The sequence below is a fragment of the Phyllostomus hastatus genome, unplaced genomic scaffold, assembly GCF_019186645.2.
Source record: "Phyllostomus hastatus isolate PE091 unplaced genomic scaffold, TTU_PhHast_1.1 phas_contig_34, whole genome shotgun sequence".
Taxonomy (NCBI): domain Eukaryota; kingdom Metazoa; phylum Chordata; class Mammalia; order Chiroptera; family Phyllostomidae; genus Phyllostomus; species Phyllostomus hastatus.
The window spans coordinates 48,971,724-48,992,741 of NW_025333857.1; the positions used below are offsets into that span (position 1 = coordinate 48,971,724).

The window sequence follows — 21,018 nt, forward strand, 5'->3', positions numbered from 1 at the left end:
CTGTAAGCCCCATGAGGGCGGGGCCTCGGGCTGTGTGTGCTCAGGCGGTACCCTCAGCACCTGGCGCAGGGCCTGGTGTACGGTGGGGCCCAGTGGGCAAAATGAATGAGTTCAAATTAAATAAACGTATAATGAATCGCAGGCCACTGCCTTAGAGCAAAAGCCCCACAGGGACAAGGACCACATCTGCCTGTTTGTGACATCTGCACCTAATAAACCCTGGCACATAGGAGATGCCCAATGTGTACCTGTTGAATTAATTAGCTAATTGTGTAACTGATTGTTTATTTCCAGTCTCTCCCTACCCCAAGCGTCCAGGTCTGTGGCTGTTATCTCTGCATCCCTGTTGGGTTAGCACAATACGCCGCCCAGAGCATCGGCTTGATAAGCGATAAAATGAAAAAGCCAGTAGATATAGACATGGCGGGGTTGGCGGGGGGACAGTGAGCCATCCCAAACCCTGGTGCTGGAGCTCAGACCAGATTTTACTGAAAACCTGGGGGGTCGGGGAAGCCCAGGGCCACCTGAGTACGGAACTCCAGAAGGACCGTGTGACCCGAGGCACCCTGGCCGGATGGCAGGGCCAGGCCTGGGAACAACTGGGGCCTTGACCGTGAGGGCTAGGTGTGCCCGCTGAGAATGCTGGCACGAGATGCTTTCAAGCAAGGCACTTGTGCCAGGAGGAGTGGTTTCTGTGTAGCAGATAAAGACAATGGAATCTCTGGGTTTCACGAGGCTTTGAAACATCCAGCATCCCAGCTGCCCATTTGAAAAATGGGGAGGCCGAGTCTGAGAGAGTCAGCGGAGGACCTAGGTAGACAGCTGGTGAGTCCTGGCTGGCATCCACTTCCTCGGGCACCCACCCCTCTCCCAGGGGAGGAACTGAAGATGGGGTGCAGGTGGGGAAGGGAATCAGGGTGGCGCACACTCAATCCTGCACCTCCAATGATGCCCCCCTGGCCTGGAGTCTGCAGCAGAGCTCCGGGCTCCCAGAGCCTGACTGCCTTCATGGGGGGAAAGAAGAGGCAGGCTGACCCCAGGCGGGTGGCTAGATTTGTTCTACTGCTGTGTAGTGACCAGCCTAAAGGGTTCATCATCATCACTGTCATCCCCACCAGCAGCGCCATCACCAGAAAGGATTTCCTGATGGTCGTTGGAGTCCTTGCAGGCTGAATTCGTGGGCTTCTCAACAGAACGTGTGGGGAACACCTTCCAGCTCTAACAGCCGGACGCAGGGCCATTTAGTCCAGCCCACGCTGAGCGTCCACCCGACACTGGGCCGAGAGCTGGCCTCGGCGGGGGTGGACAGCACTCCAGCGCGCAAGGCCCCACAGAATGTGGTAGGAGCCACACGCTGGTGCAAAATCCTGAGGAATTTGAACTTCCTCCACTCTCATTCAAGCGGGGGATCAGAATAAAATATCCATGCAGTATATTTTCTTTAAAATTAGATTTGACTACATGTGCTAGGAGGGGGGAAGTAAAACAAAAGAGACACTCAAGGTGGAAGTTTAATTTTCTTTCCCTCAGAAGAGTTTGGGCTGGTAAGGTGTCTTGTCTGGTATTAGGAATCAAGACCCTTTCTGTTTTTTTAATCTGCCATTCCTCCAATATGTTCTTGCCTCCTGGTCTTTCTGGCTGCTGAAGCTCCCGTCATCACATCACCATTCCAATCAGTAAGATGAAGGAAGGGAAGAAGCCCAAGTCCTTCTCGTGGTGTCTCAGAGTCACCGCCCTCCGTGGAGGCACCAGTGGCAGGGATCTAATACACCATGGACCTTATATTTATTGACTGTTCTTCCTCATCATCATGTCACTCATCTTCACAGCCGATTGTCATTCCAGCCACTTCGTTTTCTTTGTATGTTTTGTCCTTTTCCAGATTTTCTCCTAGATGATTCTGTTGTGTTTTCTGCTTATATAGGTATTGACCTTTGCTGGAAACAATTTAAAAGACAAAACGGAGTCTTTTCTCCACTGATAGATGTACACTGATCCCAGTTAGTGAACTTCCTTCTGGACATTTCTCTCTGCACCTCCTGCCCCTTCCCACCTGTCCCATGCCCCCTCGGTCCGCGTCACCATTCCCCCTCACCTGGCCGGAGGAGCCTCCTGACCACCTCCCAGCTTCCGTCCTCACCCCCTCTTTGGGCTGTTCTCAATCAGTAGTGAAAGTGAGCAGGGTTTTGTGGGGTTTTTTTATTGAGGTAAAATTCACATAACATAGAATGAACCTTTTTAAAGTAAACACTTCAGTGGCATTTAGTACACCCACAATGCTGTGAAGCCGCTGTCTCTGTCCACAACCAAAACGTTCTCGTCAGCCCAAATACACCCCGTCCTCCATGGGCTGCTGCTCCCCTTCTCCCCTGCCAGCCACCCGTCTGCTTCTGTAGATGTACCTGTCCTGGGTATCTCCTGTGCGTTAACTCATGCAGTGGGTGACTCCGTGTATCTGGCTTCTTTCGCTCAGCGTATGGTTTTCAAGACTCGTTCATTCCCTTTCACGACTAAGTAATATTCTATAGCTTGCCTACCCCTCCGCCCCCTGATGAACTTTTTTGTTGTTTCCCCCTTTTTGGTTATTGTAGTCAGTACTATTACAAACATCTATGCACAAGTGTCCGTCTGAATGTCTGTTTTCAGTTCTTTTCGCTGGGTCACACGGCAATGCTGCGTTTGCTGGTCTCAGGGGCTCGCTTCCTCCTCATTCCTTCCCAGCTCACAGGCCGCCACGTCAGTGCAGCCTTCCCTGACCCCCCAGCCTGGAGGGGCATGCCCACCTCCCTCGGCCCCCAGCCCCCAGCCTAGAACTCCCTGGTCATTTGCCCGGCTTCATTTCTCTCCACAATGCCATCTAGTCACTTTCCATAGTTGTTTGTCATCTGGCTGCTTTCACTAAATTGTACATTGTTCCTTGCTATTCCCCTGCCCCTAGACAGGTGCCTGGCACATAGGAAATAATAAATATCAGTTGTATGAATATATAGATGTCATTTTCAGACATGGAATTAAATTATTCATGCTATCTTTTTTAAAGAATGTTATTTATTTATTTTTATGGAGAGGGGAAAGGAGGGAGAAAGAGGGAGAGAAGCATCAATCTACAACAGAAACATCGATCTGTTGCCTCCTGCAAGCCCCCGGCTGGGGACCTGGCCCACACCCCAGGCATGTGCCCTGACCGGGAACTGAACCGATAACCCTCAGGGTCACAGGCCAATGCCCAATCCACTGAGCCATACCAGCCAAGACTTGTGCTATTTTGTACACTTGCTTTTGCCACATTTTATCTTCGAATTTGCCTTCTTAGTAAGTGGAAATCTCCATCATCCTTTATGAGAACAGTGGCACCTCCATTGTGTGGATGCCCCAGAATTTCTTCAGGCGTTCCTCCTGGGGGACACAGCAGTGACTGTGCTTGTGTGTGCCACTTTGCTCCCTCGTTCAGTTATGAACCTGACACCTTAGAAATATCATGTCCCACCCTGGCTGGTGTGGCTCAGTGAATTGAGTGCCAGCCTGAGAACCAAAGGGTCAACTGGTTCAATTCCCAGTCAGGGCACATGCCTGGGTTGCAGGCCAGGTCGCCAGTAGGGGGCACACAAGAGGCAACCACACATTGATGTTTCTCTCCCTCTCTTTCTCCCTCCCTTCCCATCTGTCTCAAAATAAATAAATAAAATATTTTTTAAAAATAAAAATATCATGTCCCATGAGGCAAGGAGACATTTCCTGCTTCCCATTCCACTTTGAATAATCTGAGTGTATTTTATTTACTTTGTTTAGAGATGGTTCTAAATTTTTCTCTCCTATCAGAACCTTTGGTTAGGGGATCCCAGACCCTGACATGATAACATACTTTTCTTTTGTATCTTTTTCCTACTTACAGGTCAAGTACATTAATGATCAGTGTTCCCAGTAGCGAGCAGTCTAGTTTGACCAGGCTGTAAGGGTCTTCTTTTCAAAGGTGAAAGCTGCTTTGTGGGAGATCTTCGATTCCTGTCCTCAGGGACTTTTGGCAGTGGGTCCCCAGAGGGACTCTCAGCACGGAGGGACCACAGGGCTCTGGGATGGTCACCCAGGCTGTCACTGGAGTCTGCCCCAGTGCCACGTACTCCCTGTGACAGGCGCTCATGTGTTTGCAGGCAAGGTCTGGGTCCCCAAGCAGAAGCCGATGGATCCTGTACTGGAGAGCGTGACACTGGAGCCGGAGCTGGAGGAGGCCTTGGCGAACGCCTCGGATGCCGAACTCTGCGACATCGCAGGTAAGAGGCATTCCAGAAGTCCCCGCGTGTCCTCCAGAAGAAGCCAACCCCCAGCTGCAGGGAGCCTTGGATGGTTTATGTCAACCCGAACGCTTTCTCTCTGTCTGGCAAGAACTAGAGTAGGCCAAGAATATTAGCACAGAAGTCTGTTATCTGACACCCAAACAAGGGAAATAGAGATAAAACCACCCACACCCACTACACCATGGAGCCATCTGTTGCAGCCATGAACTTGTCCCAGAGGGGTGTGGAAACCTCCTGGGGTGGGGGTGTGGGAGCTGTGGGGGCCCCATACCCACCCTGCACCAAATCCTGCCCACGCCACCTGGGAAGAGAAAACTGAGGGACAGACAGAAGGCTGTGGGCATCTCAGGTTTGGGAAGTTCGCAGGGGCTGGAGCAAAGCCACCTGATTTTAGCACTTTGCCCAGCTCAGATCCCCCCCATCTCATAGTCACACAAACAACACCCTCTGTCTTCACGTGTGTTTCCACATGATCCTCACAAGCAGTCCCACGACTCCAGGAGGTGGCCTGGTCCCCAGAGCCCTTCATCACCTCACTGTCTCCTTATTACGACCTAGTCCCTGCCCCCACACCTGCATTCCAAGTCCCCCCAGAGTCAGGCCTGACCACCGCAAGCTCTCCGCATGCCCCCCATCACACTGGGCCACCTGGCCAGTGGGCTGTCTGGCCTTTCTACTCCGCAGACTTGGGGGCTATTAGCTGTCACCCCGCTGGTGACAGATCGATAGGGTGGGGAGAGACTCAGGCAAGTGGGAAGGGGAGAGGAAAGATGGGCTTGACTCTGTCTGGCGGTGACAGTGAGGTTGGGGAGGAGTCAAGTCATGTTCCGGATTGCCAGCTCCAGAAACTTAGTGGATGGCGGTGCCGCTAAGGAAGGGGGGTGAGTTCGTCTGCTGGAGCTGCCGTAATAAAACACCACAGGCTGTGTGGCTTAAACAATAGACATTTACTTTCTCCTACTTCCGGAAGTTTGAAGCCCAAGATCAAGGTGTTGGCAGGTTTGGTTTCTTCTTATCGGCTGTAGATGGCCACCTCTGCGTCCCTCTGTGCACGTGTCCCCTGACATCCCTATCTCTTCTTCTGAAGACACCAGTCAGATTAGGTTAGAGCCCACCCTAAAAGCCTCATTGGAGCTTAATCACTTCTTTAAAGACCTTATCTCCAAATACAGGAATAAATTCTAAGGTACTGGGGATGGAGACTTTAATGCATGGATTTTGGAGGGACACAATTCAGCCCATAACAGTGGGAGAGGAGCAGGCCCAGGGCGGGGGGATGCTGAGTTCCCTCTGACGTGTCTGTGGGCCGGCCAGGTGGGAACACTTGTATGTGAAAGTCCTGAGTTCTGCAAGGGATCCACACCGGAGCCCTGGTGGCATCCTTAGCATAGAGGTGTGGGTGTCATTAGCATTGTCCAGCTCCAGGCAGAGGCCACGACAGGGGCAGGGCGGGGAGGGGGGGGTGGGGCTCTGCCTGCAAGTGTCCTGGCTGAGGTGGAGGGGGGAGTTGAATCGGGCAACGCCAGCCCCCTGGGGGCCAGGAACCCACACACAGGCTGGGAACCCAAGGCCAAATCAGAATGGGCAGAAACTACTCAAGAGTGAGGGAGACGGAATGAGGGTTCAGGGCTGGCTGGAGACTCAGAGGTACAGGCCAGGTGAGGCCACCAATCCTAGCGGACTTGGTCTCCTGCCCATCACATCCTCTGGCTTCTCGTGGGTGTTGTGCATGAGTCCTGAGGACATCTGTTACAGGGGGTGGGGAGCAGAAACGGGGATGGCTGTCGTCGGTAGTGGGACCATGTGGGGGAGGGGCAGTGAGAAGACTCAACTATGCAGGAGGGGCGACCCTGGGTGCTGGTAGCCAGAGCCAGGTTGTGGGACCCAAGGAGTGAATGTGGGGAGTCGGTGTATAGACTTGAACCCAATCAGCCTTTTCCTCAGGAGGCGGGACATTTACAAAGGCCTAAGGGCAGTGGCTGGAAGGTGTCAGGGCTGAGAGAGGAAGGTTTTCATTTTCTCTGTGAAGTAGGGAAGCAGCGGGCCTCTCACCCCTACGGAGACGGCACACTTAACTCAGCAAACGCAACTGGTTTGCTTTGAAGTTCAAGTTTTGTTCTGTCAAAACCACACAAATCATATCAGATCCCACATCATGTGTGAGTATTTTGGCCGAAGCATTTCCCTGACTTGGGAGGGAGGGCCGGTGTCCCCTGGACTGCCGGTGGTTAATCCGAGCTTCGAGGAGGTGTGTGGGCGGCACTGCCGCGCAGCACCCGCACACCGGCTTGCCCAGAGCTGTTTTTGCCCTGGTCAACAGCCCCCCCCCCCCCCAGCCATCGCCCTCCGTGACATCACTCCCCTCATCAGTCAGCTCGGGAGGATTATCGGATGACTGCACCCTCAGAACCGCCAGCTCCCGTGCCAAAGCAGAACTGCAGTATTGGGCTGAGTCTCTGTGTTGGTTTCTTGAAACTATTTCTCTTTATTTTTGCTGGCATGACTAATTATGATTATCTGCTCAGTTCATGATACCGTGCCCTTCTGAGGTCCTTAAAGCAGACGGCCGGGGTGGGGGGGTGGGCGGGGAGCTGTAAGCCGACACCAGCGCTCACTGGCTCACCTCGGTGCCTGGTGCCTGTCACCGTGCATGAGGCATTTGAAAAGCGGCAGTGTCTCTGGGGAACGAAGGGCTGCACGTTTGCTGATCGCCAACCACATCCCAGGGGCTGTGGGAGCTGCTCCCAGTGCCTTGCCTGTTATTTATTGACTGCAGCAATCCCATGAAGTAAGTTTTATTGTCCCCATTTTACAGATGGAGGAAGTGGGCACCGTGAGGTCACGTGCCTTGCCCATGGGGTTTGAACCCAGGCAGCTTCATTCTATGGGCCAGTCGCAGCATCACCGCCAGTGCCCCCTGGGTAAAGCCCGTCAGGGTTGGGGGCACAGTGGACACAGATGTTGGGTAAAGGGGGTGCCAAGTCTCACCGAGTTGGCTGGGGGCAGATGGGGCCACAGTAGGAAAGGCTCCTGATGCCACCCCAAGCACTGTCACCTGGGACTACGGGAGTGTTCAGACAGGTGATGAAAGCAGGGGCGTGGGCAGAGAGGCAGTGGTGTTTAGAGGGTGAGGGACACGGGGGCAGGCCCCAGGTGAGGCCAATGGCCAGGTGGAACCATGGGACAGACAGCACGTGAGTTGTGGCTCCACCGAGAGACCAGCAGTTCCTCATGCTGGATCAGAGGCCAGAATTTCAAAGATGCTGCAAGAGATGGAGGCAGTGGGGGCGGGACGTCCTGCCCGTCCTGCCCGAGCGAGCGCTGGGTGTGGCAAGCTGGCCAGAGGCAGGGTGGCAGGGTGGGGGAGGGGTTTGACCTTTCTCAAGGAGGAAGTGGATGGAGCCCCTGCAGGAGAGCCATCAGAGGGAGGAAAGTAGGGAGCGGCCTCCTCTCGAGCCTTCACGGCCCAGCTCCCAGGCAGAGCACTTCCATGAAGTGTGGTGCGCTGGTCCCCACATTCACTCCACAGCCATCGTCGTCCTAGCCTCCCTGCTGTGGCCAGGCTCTGGATGAGCCCCGGCAAAAGTATCCTAGGAAAGTGCCTGGTTCCTGCCCTCACAGAGCCACGTAAACCAAGTGGAATGATAAGTGAGAGTGAGCGTCATAAAAGAAAAAGGACGGGGGGGGGGGGGCTTGGCTGGGTGGTGGGGCCGGGGAGCTGAGGCCAGAGGTTCCGCTGACCCTAAAGGAGGAAGGGTCGGGCAAAATGGGGGAGCCGGGGCAGGAGGCAGGCCCCTCCGGGCCACTCACGTTGCAGATGCGCCTGCAGCAGGCTTGGTGTTTGGGGACGATGGAAGGTGCAGGGGACACCCAGCAGATGTGCTACACTGGCTCAGGTGTGATGCGGGCGAGGCCAAGCCCGTGAACTCGCATTCAGTCATTGGTTTTCACGTCTGCGCACCGTCTGTGCGTTTGTTCACCGCTTGAGGAGTCAGCATGCATTACTGAACTCCTACCGTGTGAGGAAATCAGACCCAGTCCCTGCTCTTGGCGAGCCCAGGAAGTGAGAGAGGACAGAGCAGAAGCGTGTAAATTTTAACATGAAAAGTGTCACCACAGGGTCGTGGACAGACAGACCTCCGACGGCACTGAATTCTCGGCACGTGGCCTTGGGTCGTGGCTCAGAGGCCACTGGGAGTCATCTGCAAGCATTTGCCATTATCAGTGCTGCCCCTTCCCCAGTTAGGGACGACTTGGCCTTTAGGGACTCCTCAGGTGGGACAGGACCCACGTAGGCACTGGGGTCAGGAGACTCACCCTTTGGAAGGACCGACCCCCAGGCCACCCCCAAGGACAGGTGGCAGCCCCACCCCAGGTTCCGGTGTGCTGTTGGTGCCCCCAGGCTCCTGTTCTGCCAGAGCCAGGGTGTGGCTTATCCAGGAGCCCTTCCACGGCACCCAAGTCCTGGGCCAGCGCCAGCTTCTCCCAGCCGTTCCTAGGATGCCTGCACCAGCCCCGAGCCCAGCGGACCGGTCGGCAGCAGAGGGGCCGGGATGTGTGCCATTATCTCTGCTTCCTCAGTGGGATCACGGACCGGGCGAACCCTGCCAAGGCAGGGAGCGGAGAGAGAACTTGATGTTCTTTTTCAGAGTTCAAAAATAGTCCTTTCTGAGTTTTGAGGAAGATCTAGACTTATTTAAAAAAATGACACTCCCCAGTGCTAAATTCAGCCTTGCCAATATCAACCAAGAATGAAGCGACTGGTGCTGCTCACGTGCTGTTTTCCTTCGCCACTCACACCTCCCTCCCTCCCTCCGTCCGTCCGTCCGTCCGTCCGTCCATCCGTCCTTCCTGCTTTCTAGTTTCCTTCCTAATTTCCTCAGAGCTGAAGAATGGTTTTCCCCCCCTTAGGCCTGCTATTGATATTACCTCCTAGAATACATGTTATCTGTTTTTTGCATTCCGAAGTAGAGGGGATGTTTTATAACTTCAGGACCGCTGGTGACCTAGTGTGTGGAGGAGTGTTTGGGAATACTAACTTCAAAGCCAGAGAGTCCTCACCAGATGGTCTTTCCCAAACAATTTTCCCCTCGAGTCTGCTGGAAAAGTCAGAGGGTCGACAGCACCGGCCCTGGCAGCTGGTTAAAAAATCAAACAGAGTAAAAAGATGAGCCGTGTTGTGGCTGTTAAGTCCTCTGTGAAGGTTCGAGGTCAGCATTCAGATTCACCCCACTTTACAGGTGGGGAAACCGAGGCCCAAAGAGCAGGAATGACCTGGGCAGGGTTACCCAGCAAATGCGTGCCAAAGCCAGACTGGAGCCCAGGTCCCCTTCCTCTGTCCCATGGCCCTGTCTGCGTCCGTCCTGCCTCTGCCCCGCTTTCTGGACTGTTACAGGAAGCTATCGTCTGAGCCCCAAATGCATTTTGCATTTTTCCCCTCTCTATACACTCTCAGCAAGACCAGCCAGCCATACGAGGTCACACATTTTCCGGGATCCCAGCAACCTTTCCAAACTGCCCTTCCAGACCTGCGATCCCAGCAGCAGCCCAGAAGCGCCTCGAGCCGCTCCGCGTGTGGGAGCTGGAAGGGGCAGCCCCAGAAGGTGACGCATGGTGATCCGATACACCTGCCGCTGACTCAGCCCTCAGCTCCCACTGCCCACGTAGCCACAGCCTAAATTAAACGAGCGAGCTGGTGAAAATGCAGTGCCTCTCTCCCTACCAGTTCTCCTTAGCAATGAGCAGGCAGGTCTAATTTTAGCAGAGAAGACTCTTAGAATGTGAGAAACAGAAGGGACTTTGAGATCATCTCCTCTTGTGGTTCTCAGCTCCCACTGAGCATCAAAATCATCCAAGGAGATTAAAAAATATACCTCCAGAAATTCGGGTTAGTTGTCCGAGGGTAGAGCATGGGTAGTTTCTCAAAGTTCCCAGGTGAATCGTATGTCCAGCCCCGATCTTCTCTCGCCCCTTCACTGGACAGAGGGCGTGGAAGCCTGGAGAGGAAGGGGCTGCCCAAGCACTGCCCTTGCACAGCACTGGGGGCACAGTCAGGACCGGTCAGTCTCCTGACTCTTCCCTAAGAGCTCTGGCGTTTCCTCTCTAACTAGAAGCCATGTCTAATGAAATGGCTAGGGGAATTAAAAAATCATCAGCAAATAGTATTGACCAAAGCTTCCTGTGCTCTGGAAGAGGTAGGAGAAAAGAGAGATGACAATCTTTCCTGGTCCCTGGATGTCCATAGTCCTGTAGCGGAAGCTCGCATGGCCCCCAGACGTCCCCAAACCCCTGTAGACTACGCCCTGCGATATGGACACTGGGTGCTGTGGGAGAACCAGCAGAGGAGAGGGAGGAACCCAGGAAGGCTCCCTGGGGAGGAAGTGTTGTTCTAAGTCTTGAGGGACAGACTTACTAGGTCAAATACAGGATGCTCAGTTGGACTTGAATTTCAGATAAACAATGGATAAGTTTTTAATATAAATAGATCCCAAATACTGACTGAGGCCTAGTTACACTGAAACACATTGTTTATCTGAAATTGCAATTTAACTGGGCGTCTTTACATTTATGCGCCAAATAGGGCAACACGACTGGGGGCATTTCGACAGCGGGGACTGCAGGAGAGGCAAGAACCGCCGACAGAGGGGGCGGCGTTGGCGGCAGCATGGGGGTCTACTGAGCAGTGCCCTGGCGTGGGAAGAGTGTAGGGGAGGGATGGGCTGTTGAAGCAGGGCCAGCCCAGGGAGGGCCAGTGAAGCTCTGGGGGTCACCAGCCACCGTCCACTCGCCCTGATGGCTGCCACAGCCTCACGGTCCCCCGCCCCCAACTTCTGTCCTGCCTGCTGCAGTCAGTTCTCCGGGCAGCAGGAGTAGCCCTCACAGAGCTGGATCACACCAGCTCACGCCCCGCTCAGGCCTTCCGTGGCTTCCCAGGCTGCACCTGGAAAAACGCGTCCCAACTCCTTACCTGAACCTCGAGACCCTGCAGGATCCGACGTGGACTATTTGAATGAAATCCACTCTCACAGGTCGTTGTAAGGACTCAGGGACACTGTGTTGTGCTCAGTGTCCCCACCCTGACTGCCCACTGAAACCACCTGGGAGCTTTAAACAAGGCAGATATCCCGGCCCCAGCCCCAGAGATTGTGGTGTAACTGGTCTGGGGAGGCCTGGGTGGCAGGGGTTTCTGGAGATCCCCCAGTGATTCCAGTGTGCAACCAGATGAGAGTCACCGGCGTACAGCAGATCCTCCGGCCCAGGGCCAGCGGCTCGGTGAGCGGGGTGTGGCGCCGCCCTCCGTGTGCCCGGCTTCACCTCTGCCCCTCTCTTGTCTCCCCCTCCCCGCCTTCCACTCCCTTAGCCTGGGCTTTCCCATTGCCTTTCTCTCCGCCCAGAATGTTCTGCCTTCCTTCTCTTCCCTAGGCCACCCCTTACGCACCACTCCCATCCAAGTCCTTCTGTTCCCTTCTCCCAAAGCACACGGAGCTTCTCCTTCACGTGCCGGCCACACGCTGTGCCTATGTCTCTAACCGCACGGGTATCTGCTCAGCAGCCCTGTCCCCCCCTGCAGACTGCAAGCTAGCTGCACGCACGGGATCCTGTCTTTGTCATTCCCCACCGTCCCCCTTGCCCCTGGACACAGGATGTCGGCCCCCAGTAGAGGTTAAGTAAATGAATGGATGGAAGCATGCCTGGGCACAGGTGTGAGGTGGTCAGATGTACATCTCCAGGAAGATCTTTCTGGCTGCTCTGTACTACATGCTGGGGGTGGGACCAGGACACCAGTGACTACACAGCCGTGACAGTACCACCAAGAAATGGCAGGGCCTCAGCCAAGATGGAGGTGATGGGGTGGGAGGAGGGACAGACAAGAGGCTTGGTGTGAAAGGGTGGGGACTTGGTGAAGGCACCCCGGGAATGAGGCTCTACCCCGAGGGATGGCAGGGTGACGGGGGAAGGAGACCCAAAGGAAGAGGCCGCTGCTGGGGAAGATGAGCTCTGTTTGTGCTAAGTCTGGTTGGCTGTGCCCGTGGTAGGTACCACAGGGGACACCTAGGAATCTGAGGCTGGGGACTCGGGAAGTCTAGGCCGGTGAGAGAGACTTGACATTCATGTAGAGAGAGGCAAAGACAATGTAAAAGTTTTCATGCAAGTGTTTCTTGCCATTTTGGGGAGCACAAAGTTCAAGGGAGTACAATGTCCGTGCCCGGGAGGCCCTCCCATCTGAGAGGGGCGCGTCCTGAGCCCCGGCCGTGTCCCCACAGCTATCCTGGGCATGCACACGCTCATGAGCAACCAGCAATACTATCAGGCCTTGGGCAGCAGCTCCATCGTGAACAAGGAGGGACTCAACAGTGAGTACACCGTGCCCCCGCCCCCCGCGAGGACACCTCGAAGGTGCAGCACCCACACTTCTCGCTGCCTCCCTCTCGTGCTCTCTGGCTCGTGGCGGAACGTGCACATTTTATGTGGTTGAATCTAGCCACCTTTCCCTGTCACTCCCCTGGGATTTGTGTCTCGTTTACAAAGGCCTTCTTCGTCCCAGTATTATTAAAACGGCCTCCCATATTTTCTTCCAAAAGCTATAGAGGTTTACCTCTTGGATGCGCCTTTTCAACCCACCTGGAGTTTGTGTCTGTGTATGTTGTGACATGAGATAAAGTTTTCATTTTTTTAATGGATATCTCTTGGTCCCAACACCATTCTTCGCAAAGCGTGTCTTTTCACCACTGGCTTGGGCTCCACATTGCCCGTGAACGTCCATGCATCCACATGGGCTGTCCCGGGGGCCTCTCCGGTTCCGTGGGTCTCCTTGTCTTTTCCTGGGCCCACATTGCATTGTCTGACTTGCTCAGGCACCCTGTGACCAGCTGGCGTTTTGGCTCCAAGAGGGTGTGCCGAGAGAATTACTAACCCCCCTGGCGGAAGGCCTCCTGTTTCTTTCCCATCCAGGCCTCCTTCTGGCCTCAGAGAGCCCCTGTTCACAGGCTACAAGACAAGGATGTCCAGATTCAGAGAGTTTAAGGAAGTCACCTAGTTCATGCAGGACAGCGCAGCCAGAGTCCAAGCAGGGCCACACCCTCTCCACACGACCCTGACCTCTGCCACCACTTCCCTCCAGAGCCTGCTTGGGTCTAGGGGACGGGGTCCCTGTGTTTCTGTGAGCCACCTCCCTTTTGTGGGTCCCTCTAGGTGTGATCAAACCAACCCAGTACAAGCCCGTGCCCGACGAAGAGCCCAACTCGACAGATGTGGAGGAAACGCTAGAGCGGATAAAGAGGAACGACCCGGAACTCGAAGAGGTCAACCTCAACAACATCCGGGTAAGCCCCTGTCACCTCACCCCACCAGAGAGCCGTGCCACCCGCTGCAGACAGCCAGGCTCGGCCACACGGAGACAGAGATGGCAGGGGCCCGTCTGGGCTCCGGGTGCTTCTGGATCAGGAATAGGGGCACAGTCTTCCCGAGGGGATGGCGACAGTGCAAACAAGCACGTCCCGCGGCCCTGGTTTCTATCAAAGGTCTGACAGCAGGCCCAGATGTTCACCCCCATCATCCCAGCTTCTCCTCGGGAAACTCGCCATGTCACTCAAAACACAGAGCTCCTTGAGATAAAATCGTGAGTCACACACACACCCAGGGCTGCTCGGGGATCTCAAGGCTAGAAAGCCCAGTGCCCGCCAGGCTCACGGGTGACCCACACCCTGGCAGGGCCACCCCTGAACCACCACGGCTGCCGAGTCACACACGTATTCAGCCTCATCCTGCAGCCCTGGAGGGGGGCTGTCGGCCCAAATCTCTGAAGACGTATTCTAAGCTGCCAGCCATATCTCCCTGGACACTTCCTGTGTGACCACCCAGGGCAGAGGAAGGACAGATGGACAGGCAGTCCCACGCTGGACGGCCAGCAGGAGGAATTCAGGAGCAGCCCAGCTGCCTGCCCACGTGCTCAGCCCGGAGGCCAGTGGGATTAGTTCTGGGAGGGGGTGGGAGTAACACAAGCAGCAGGCCTCTCACTCCCTGGCTCCTCTTTCCCTCCTTCTCCACTTTCTCTGAAGTGACTGCCAGCCCCACGACACAATCAGATTGGAAACCTGCATCTACATTGTTCTCCGCCACCTGGCCTCCCGTGCTCTGCTCCCATGGGGAGCTAAAGTGACGCTGTGAAATGAGAGACCCATGAAAACCCAGCCAGGGTCCCTCTCGGGTGCCTCCATTGTCTGCCATGTGCCCAGAGGGAGACACCAGCACCATTCAGAACCGTGCACCCTGGCACCGGGTGCCAGCGTGGAGGGCATGGGGCTGTGGGGCCTCAACCAGGGCTCACCCTCCCCGGGCCTCAGTTTCCCCTCTGTACCTTAGGTGGTTGGACTAGATCAGTAGATCTCATGTGAGGAATCAAAAAATAAGTGCCAGTGCCCAGACCTGCCCCGTCCTGAGATTCCGACTCTGTGGGTCTGGAGCAGGCCCAAGCATCAGCATTTTGTAAAGCTTACCCAGGAACCTCTTACGTGCTGCAAGGCTGAGACCCTCAGGGACAGAAGTCTCTTAAAGATCATCTAGCGCAAGCCCCTGACACACCTCTGTTTTCCAGAAACAGGCTCAGGGAAGGGAAGAGAACGCCCCCCAAGAATTACAGAGCAGAGCACACATAGCCAGTGCGGGGGCAGAGGTGAAGCCCCTGCCCGCCCCCACAGCCCCAGGCCCCAGTTCTTGGCACAGCACTCCTCTGCATCCGCGGCCTTGACTTTGCCTCCTCTCTGGCCCCTGGGTGCACAAGGAGGGAGTTGTGAGTCCCATCTGAAATTTCAGGGAGGATTTTCTCAATCTGCCTACCAGAAAGTTCTCCCTAAATCCCAGCCATTTGGAGCAAAGCTGGAATCCTTTGCCCATTTCACTTTTCAGTCAGAGACTTGCTACAAAGCAGGCTGCCTGTGTGAGAGCATGAGCCCCCATCTGTCTTCCCACCCTGCCCCTGGGAGGGGCTGCTGGTCACTGCCTGCCTTTCTCTCTGCAGAATATCCCCATACCCACCCTCAAGGCATATGCAGAAGCTCTGAAAGACAACTCGTATGTGAAGAAGTTCAGTATCGTGGGGACACGCAGCAATGACCCCGTGGCATTTGTACGTACCTTTCTGTTCTGTTGTATTGGTGGCGGGGTGGTGGTGGCATATAAACAGAAGGGTTGGTGCTATGGCCTCAGGACTGACCATATCCCACTAATGAAGAACCTTGCATGGTGTGGAGAAAGGCACTGGGCTAGAGCCAGGACAAGGTATGGATGGAATGGTTGTTACCAGGCACTGTCTGTACATCATCCTAGTTAATCTCCACAGCCACCCCTGATCCCAGAAGTGTAGGTCTGCCCACTTTGTAGAGGAAGAGCCTGGAATGCAGGGAGCTCAGGGCATTTGCTTTGTCCAAAGTTGCAGAGCAGGTAGGAGCTGAAGCTGAGGTTTAACTCCAAGTCACTCGGACCCTGTAGCCTGCTCTCTGTGCACTCAGCAGGTCATGTTTGGACAAGGCCTGTCCCACACTGGGCCTCAGTTTCTCCATATCTGAAAGCATTGTCTTTATCAGCAGGTCCTGATGACCAATTTTATTTGTTTTTTATTCATGTCTTTAAAATATTGCTGTTCAAATGAAATTGCACTTCATCAAAAGTAGCCATCAATTCTTTTTGTTTTCTTTTTAAACATTTAACACACATTTACTAAGAGCCTCTCTGTGTCCAGCAGTGAATTAGGCTCTGGGAATACACCTGTGCCCAAAGCAGTCATAGCTCCGCTCCCACGGATTCACGGCCCATTTGGCCATGCAGACAACTAAACATAACAATGTAGCATGATCCCTGCACACTAATAGTGAGTAAAAGGTGCAGGACTCGCTTACGGGGGGTGGTCATTGACGACGTAGTGGCAATCGGTTTGTCAGTGCGCACAAAATAACTCCCTGCAATTCTGACTGGATGGCCTTGAACCTACAGATCCAGTTGGGAAGAACTGATGTCTTGACAATATTGAGTCTTTTCATCCATGAACACATACTATCTCCCATTTATTTCATTCTCTGATTTTGTTCATCAGAGTTTTGTGGTGTTTCTTGTATAGATTTTATACATATTTTATTAGCTTTAAACCTAAGTATTTCATTTTGAGGGTGGTGATGTAAATAGTATTGTGTTTTTTATTTCAAATTTCCAGTTGTCCACTGCTGACATAAAAGAAAGTGATTGGCCTTTGTATATTAACTGGGTATCCTGGCAACCTTCTTAAAATCACTCAGTAGTTCTAGGGGGGTTTGGGGGGGGTCAGTTCTTTCAGGCCTTCTCCACAAACAATTATGTCATCTACGAACAAATGCAGTTTCGTTTCTTCCTTCCCATTCTGTATACCTTCTATTTCCTTTTCTTGTCTTATTGCATCGGCTATATGTTTAAGCGGAGTGGTGAGAAGGGACATCCTTGCCCTGTACCTGATATGAGTAGTAAAGTTTCAAGTTTCTCACCATGAGATACGATGTCAACTGTAGGGTTTTTATAGATATTCTTTACCAAGATGATGACATTTTCCTCGATGCCTAGTTTATGGTGTTTCAATCATGAACGTGTGTTGGATATCATAAAATGCTTTTTCTACATCTATTGATATGGTCATGTGCTTTTCATTTGTTTTCCTGTTGGTGTGATAGATTATATTAATAGATTTTCTAATGTTGCACCAGCTTTACATACCTGGGATAAGTCCCACTTGGTCATGGTATATAATTGTTTTTGCACATTGTTGGATTTGCCATTTTTTGAGGATTTTTGCATCTATGTTCATGAGCGATATTGGTCTGCCATTTTCTTGTGATGTTTTTGTCTGGTTTTGAGTTAAGATAATGCTGACCTCAAAGAATGACTGAGGAATAGTCCCTCCACTTCTGTCTCCTGAAGGAGAATTGGTATCATTTCTTCCTAAAGTATTTGGTAGAATTCACCAGCGAACCCATCCGGGCCTGGTACTTTTTGTTTTGGAAGGCTATTAACTATTGATTCAATTTCTTTAAGAGATAAAGAGCTATTCAAATAGTCGACTTCTTCTTACATGAAGTTTAGAAAATTGTCTTTCAACCAGTTGGTCCATTTCATAAAGATATGAGTTGTTTATAATGTTCCTTTATTATCTTTTTAATTTCCATGGGTTCCATAGTGATATTCTTTTTTCATTTCTGATATTAGTAATTTGTGTCCTCTATTCTTTTTCTAAGCCTGGCTAGAGGCTTGTGGGTTTTATTGGTCTTTTCAAAAAAACAGCTTTTGGATGGGGGTAAAAGGCAGAAAACTGTACCTGAACAACAATTAAATAAATAAATTAATTAATTTTAAAAACCCAGCTTTTGGCTTCATTGATTTTCTCTGTTGATTTTCCGTTTTCAATTTCATTGATTTCTTCTCTAATTCTTATTGTTTATTTTCTTCTGTTCACTTTGGATTTAACTTGCTCTTCTTTTTCTATTTCCTTAAGATAGAAGCTTATATTATTGTTTTTAGGTCCTTGTGATTGTCTAGTATATGCATCCCCTGTCATAAATTTTCCTCTAAGCCAGGGGTGTCAAACTCATATTTGCCAGGGGCCACATCAGCCTCGCGGTTGCCTTCAAAGGGCCGAAATAATTCTAGGACTGTATAAATGTAACTACTCCTTAACTGTTAAGGAGCTGAAATTACATTCGGCCCTTCGAAGGCAACTGCGAGGCTGATGTGGCCCCTGGGGAAAGTGAGTTTGCCACCCCTGCTGTAAGCACTGCTTTTGCTGCATCCCACACATTTTCATAAATTATGTTTCCATTTTCATTTCCCTCAAAATACCTTTCAATTTCTCTTGTGATTTCTTCTTTGACCCGTATGTTATTTAGAAATGTGTTGTTTAATCTCTACATATCTTGAGATTTTCCAGTTATCTTTCTGCTACTGATTTCTAGTTTAATTCCACCAGAGTCTGAGAGTAGGCATTGTATGGTTTCTGCCTTTGTAAATTCACGAAGGTGTGTTTCATGACCCAGAATGCGGTTGGTCTTGATGAATATTCCCTGTGATCTTGACAAGAATAATGATTATCCTGCTGTTGTTGGGTGAAGTAGCCCATAGATGTCGCTTACATCCAGTTGCTGGATGGTGCTGTTGAGTTCAGGTATGTCCTTAATGATTTTCAACTTGCTGGATCTGTCCATTTCTGATAGAGGGATGTTGAAATCTCTAACTCTAGCAGTGGATTCACCTATTTCTCTTTGCCGTTCTATTAGTTTTCCTCACGTCGTTTGATGCTCGGTTGTTAGGAGCACATACAAAAATGATTGTCATATCTTCTTGGAGAATTGATCGCTTTACCATTATGTAATGCCCTTCTCTATCCCTGATAACTTTCCTGGCTTGGAAGTCTATTTAGTAGCAATCAGTTCTCCTTGAATTTTGAAAATAGGTAGGACAGTTTCCTTTGATACATTTGAAATGATAGAAATGGCTCAGAGTCTCTCATTGCTCCTGGATAGATGACCTCTGACCTCAGGAGATCTCCAGTGGACCCTGAGTTCACCCATGGACATGGCTGGCAAAGCCACATGCTCAGTACACTGCTGTGTCATGGATCAGAAAGCAAGCATGTCCGTGCTGGCACTCAGCTCAGCTCCACATGTGTTTATGGGACAGTGACCCTGTGCCCGGCCAACAGCTGACATCAGCCCGTTTGCACCAGTATTCCTGTTGTCGAACATTGAAATGATCCAGGCCGGTTGGCAAATAAGGCTGCCAGAGCTCTGCATGCACCCCCACTGCCTGCCTCAGCTCCTCTCCTGCCCATGCCACCCCCAGGGCCTCCACACTGCTCCAGCAAACAGAGTGCACACCGGGTATGACAGAGTGTCTTGGACCTGTTCAGCCACCAGCGTGTCTACTTAGATCGGCCTGGTGGACTTGCCTACTGCTTGTTAAATACTTTGATTATCAGGCTCAGGCAGGCCTTCCCAGGGGAGCAGGAATTTTTCTGTGGAGAGAACACAGGCTGGGTCCCTCCCCTCAGGAGAGTACAGATACTCAGGCTCACAAACAGAGCTGGCCTGCCATCCTGGAGGTGCACAGCAAGGCAAGCTGGGGAGGGAGAGGGGGGTCCGGCAGGAAGTCTCAGCCAGCAGGGACGGCTGGTGGGCCTTCCTGGCTCAGACCACAGGGCCCCAGATTGTCTGTCCCAGTCCGTCAGCTGCCGGTGTCTCCTTTCTACCATGACACACTGTTTCCACCAACTGCTAATTACTTCATTTCCTTCGGAGGCTCTGATTGCCATCTATATGCCCTGGCTGAATTCCTCCCGAACGTGCCAGGGACTACCTGAGCTTCTCTCCACCCACGTGCCCTGGTCTCTTGCCCAGTGGGGTGGTTCCCAGGCCTCCCTCTCCGCTCTCTGCTGCTCCAACCAAGAGAACGACTCCATGAAATTCCAACAGGGAAAGAGAAGAGACGAGCAAGAATATTTAGGGAGGTTGGGACTTCACTAGTCACTTAGTGAACAGTGACTGAGGACCTACTGTGTGCTAAACACTGTGGGCGCCATGCAGTGAATCAGGTGCACTTCCAGCCCACCCAGGGTAGACAGTCTCAGGGCAGAGACATCCATATAAAAAGTAATCTAAACCTGGGAATACAAGTTCCATGAGGGAGGCCATGGAGAAATTCTATGAGCATCAAGAAGACAGGCCACAGCTCACTGGGAGCGCCAGCAAAGTTTCTCTGGGAAAGGGGCATCAAGGATGGCCTTGAAGGACAGGCAGGGCTTGGGTGGGCGAAGCAGACAGGAAAGGGCATTCCTGGTGGCAGGGGCCGGGTGAGCAAAGGCTAAGCAGCAGGGGGCCCTGGGCAGGCCCGGGGAACTGGGAGGAGCCCCACCATTAGGGAGCAGTGGGAGTTGGGGCTCCAGAACGGGAGACCAGAACCTGCACCCAGCAGCAGACTGAGGAGCGTGGGATAACCTGGCTGGGGTTCAGGAGCCATGGCGGGTTGGAGGGGAGGAGAGACACAGAGCCCTGCTTGGCGAAGGAAGTTGAGGGGGACCATCTTGCTTGGTCCCTGGCTCGAACAGCACATGTGTACAAAAGACTCTTGCTTCCCTGAGTGTTTTAGGTTTCACTCAAGATGGGCTCCAGCCTTGCTCAGGGTGACTCATAAATACCCTCGCTTTTTCCCTGTGGCTCAAGGCGCTTGCTGAGATGCTCAAGGAGAACAAGGTGTTGAAGACACTGAACGTGGAGTCCAACTTCATTTCCGGAGCCGGGATCCTGCGTCTGGTGGAAGCCCTCCCGCACAACACTTCTCTGGTGGAGCTGAAAATCGATAACCAGGTAAGACGAGCAAGGGCCTCTGCGTGCCCTTCACTTCGTGACGCTGGCCGTTCTGCACTGGCCTGCAGGCTGCCGGACTGAGTGGATGCTGCTGGTTATAAAAGCTCCAGAGCCCAGCCTCGAGGGGCCTACACCACACACACCTTCCTTCTTCATTCCCACCAAGTGCTCTTGCAGCTTTTGCTTGTGTGCCCCTAGTGACGGGGAGTTCACTCCTTGCCTGTCTAGTATCAGTGAGACTATCCTTTCTTTCTTTTTTTTTAAAGATTTTATTTATTTATTTTTTAGAGAGGGAAGGGAGGGAGAAAGAGAGAGAGAGAGAAACATCAATGTGCAGTTGCTGGGGGTCATGG

General features: G+C 52.6%; 1 protein-coding gene across 1 annotated transcript in view; it reads left to right on the forward strand.

The window, feature by feature from the left end:
* The window catches only part of TMOD1 (tropomodulin 1), a 73,263-nt gene that overhangs the window by 33,350 nt on the left and 18,895 nt on the right, over window positions 1-21,018 (forward strand). The window contains exons 4-8 of the mRNA XM_045841036.1: window positions 4,149-4,268; window positions 12,557-12,646; window positions 13,485-13,615; window positions 15,310-15,417; window positions 20,522-20,665. Of these exons, the coding sequence (XP_045696992.1) occupies window positions 4,149-4,268; window positions 12,557-12,646; window positions 13,485-13,615; window positions 15,310-15,417; window positions 20,522-20,665 (593 nt within the window). The remainder of the gene's footprint in view (window positions 1-4,148; window positions 4,269-12,556; window positions 12,647-13,484; window positions 13,616-15,309; window positions 15,418-20,521; window positions 20,666-21,018) is intronic.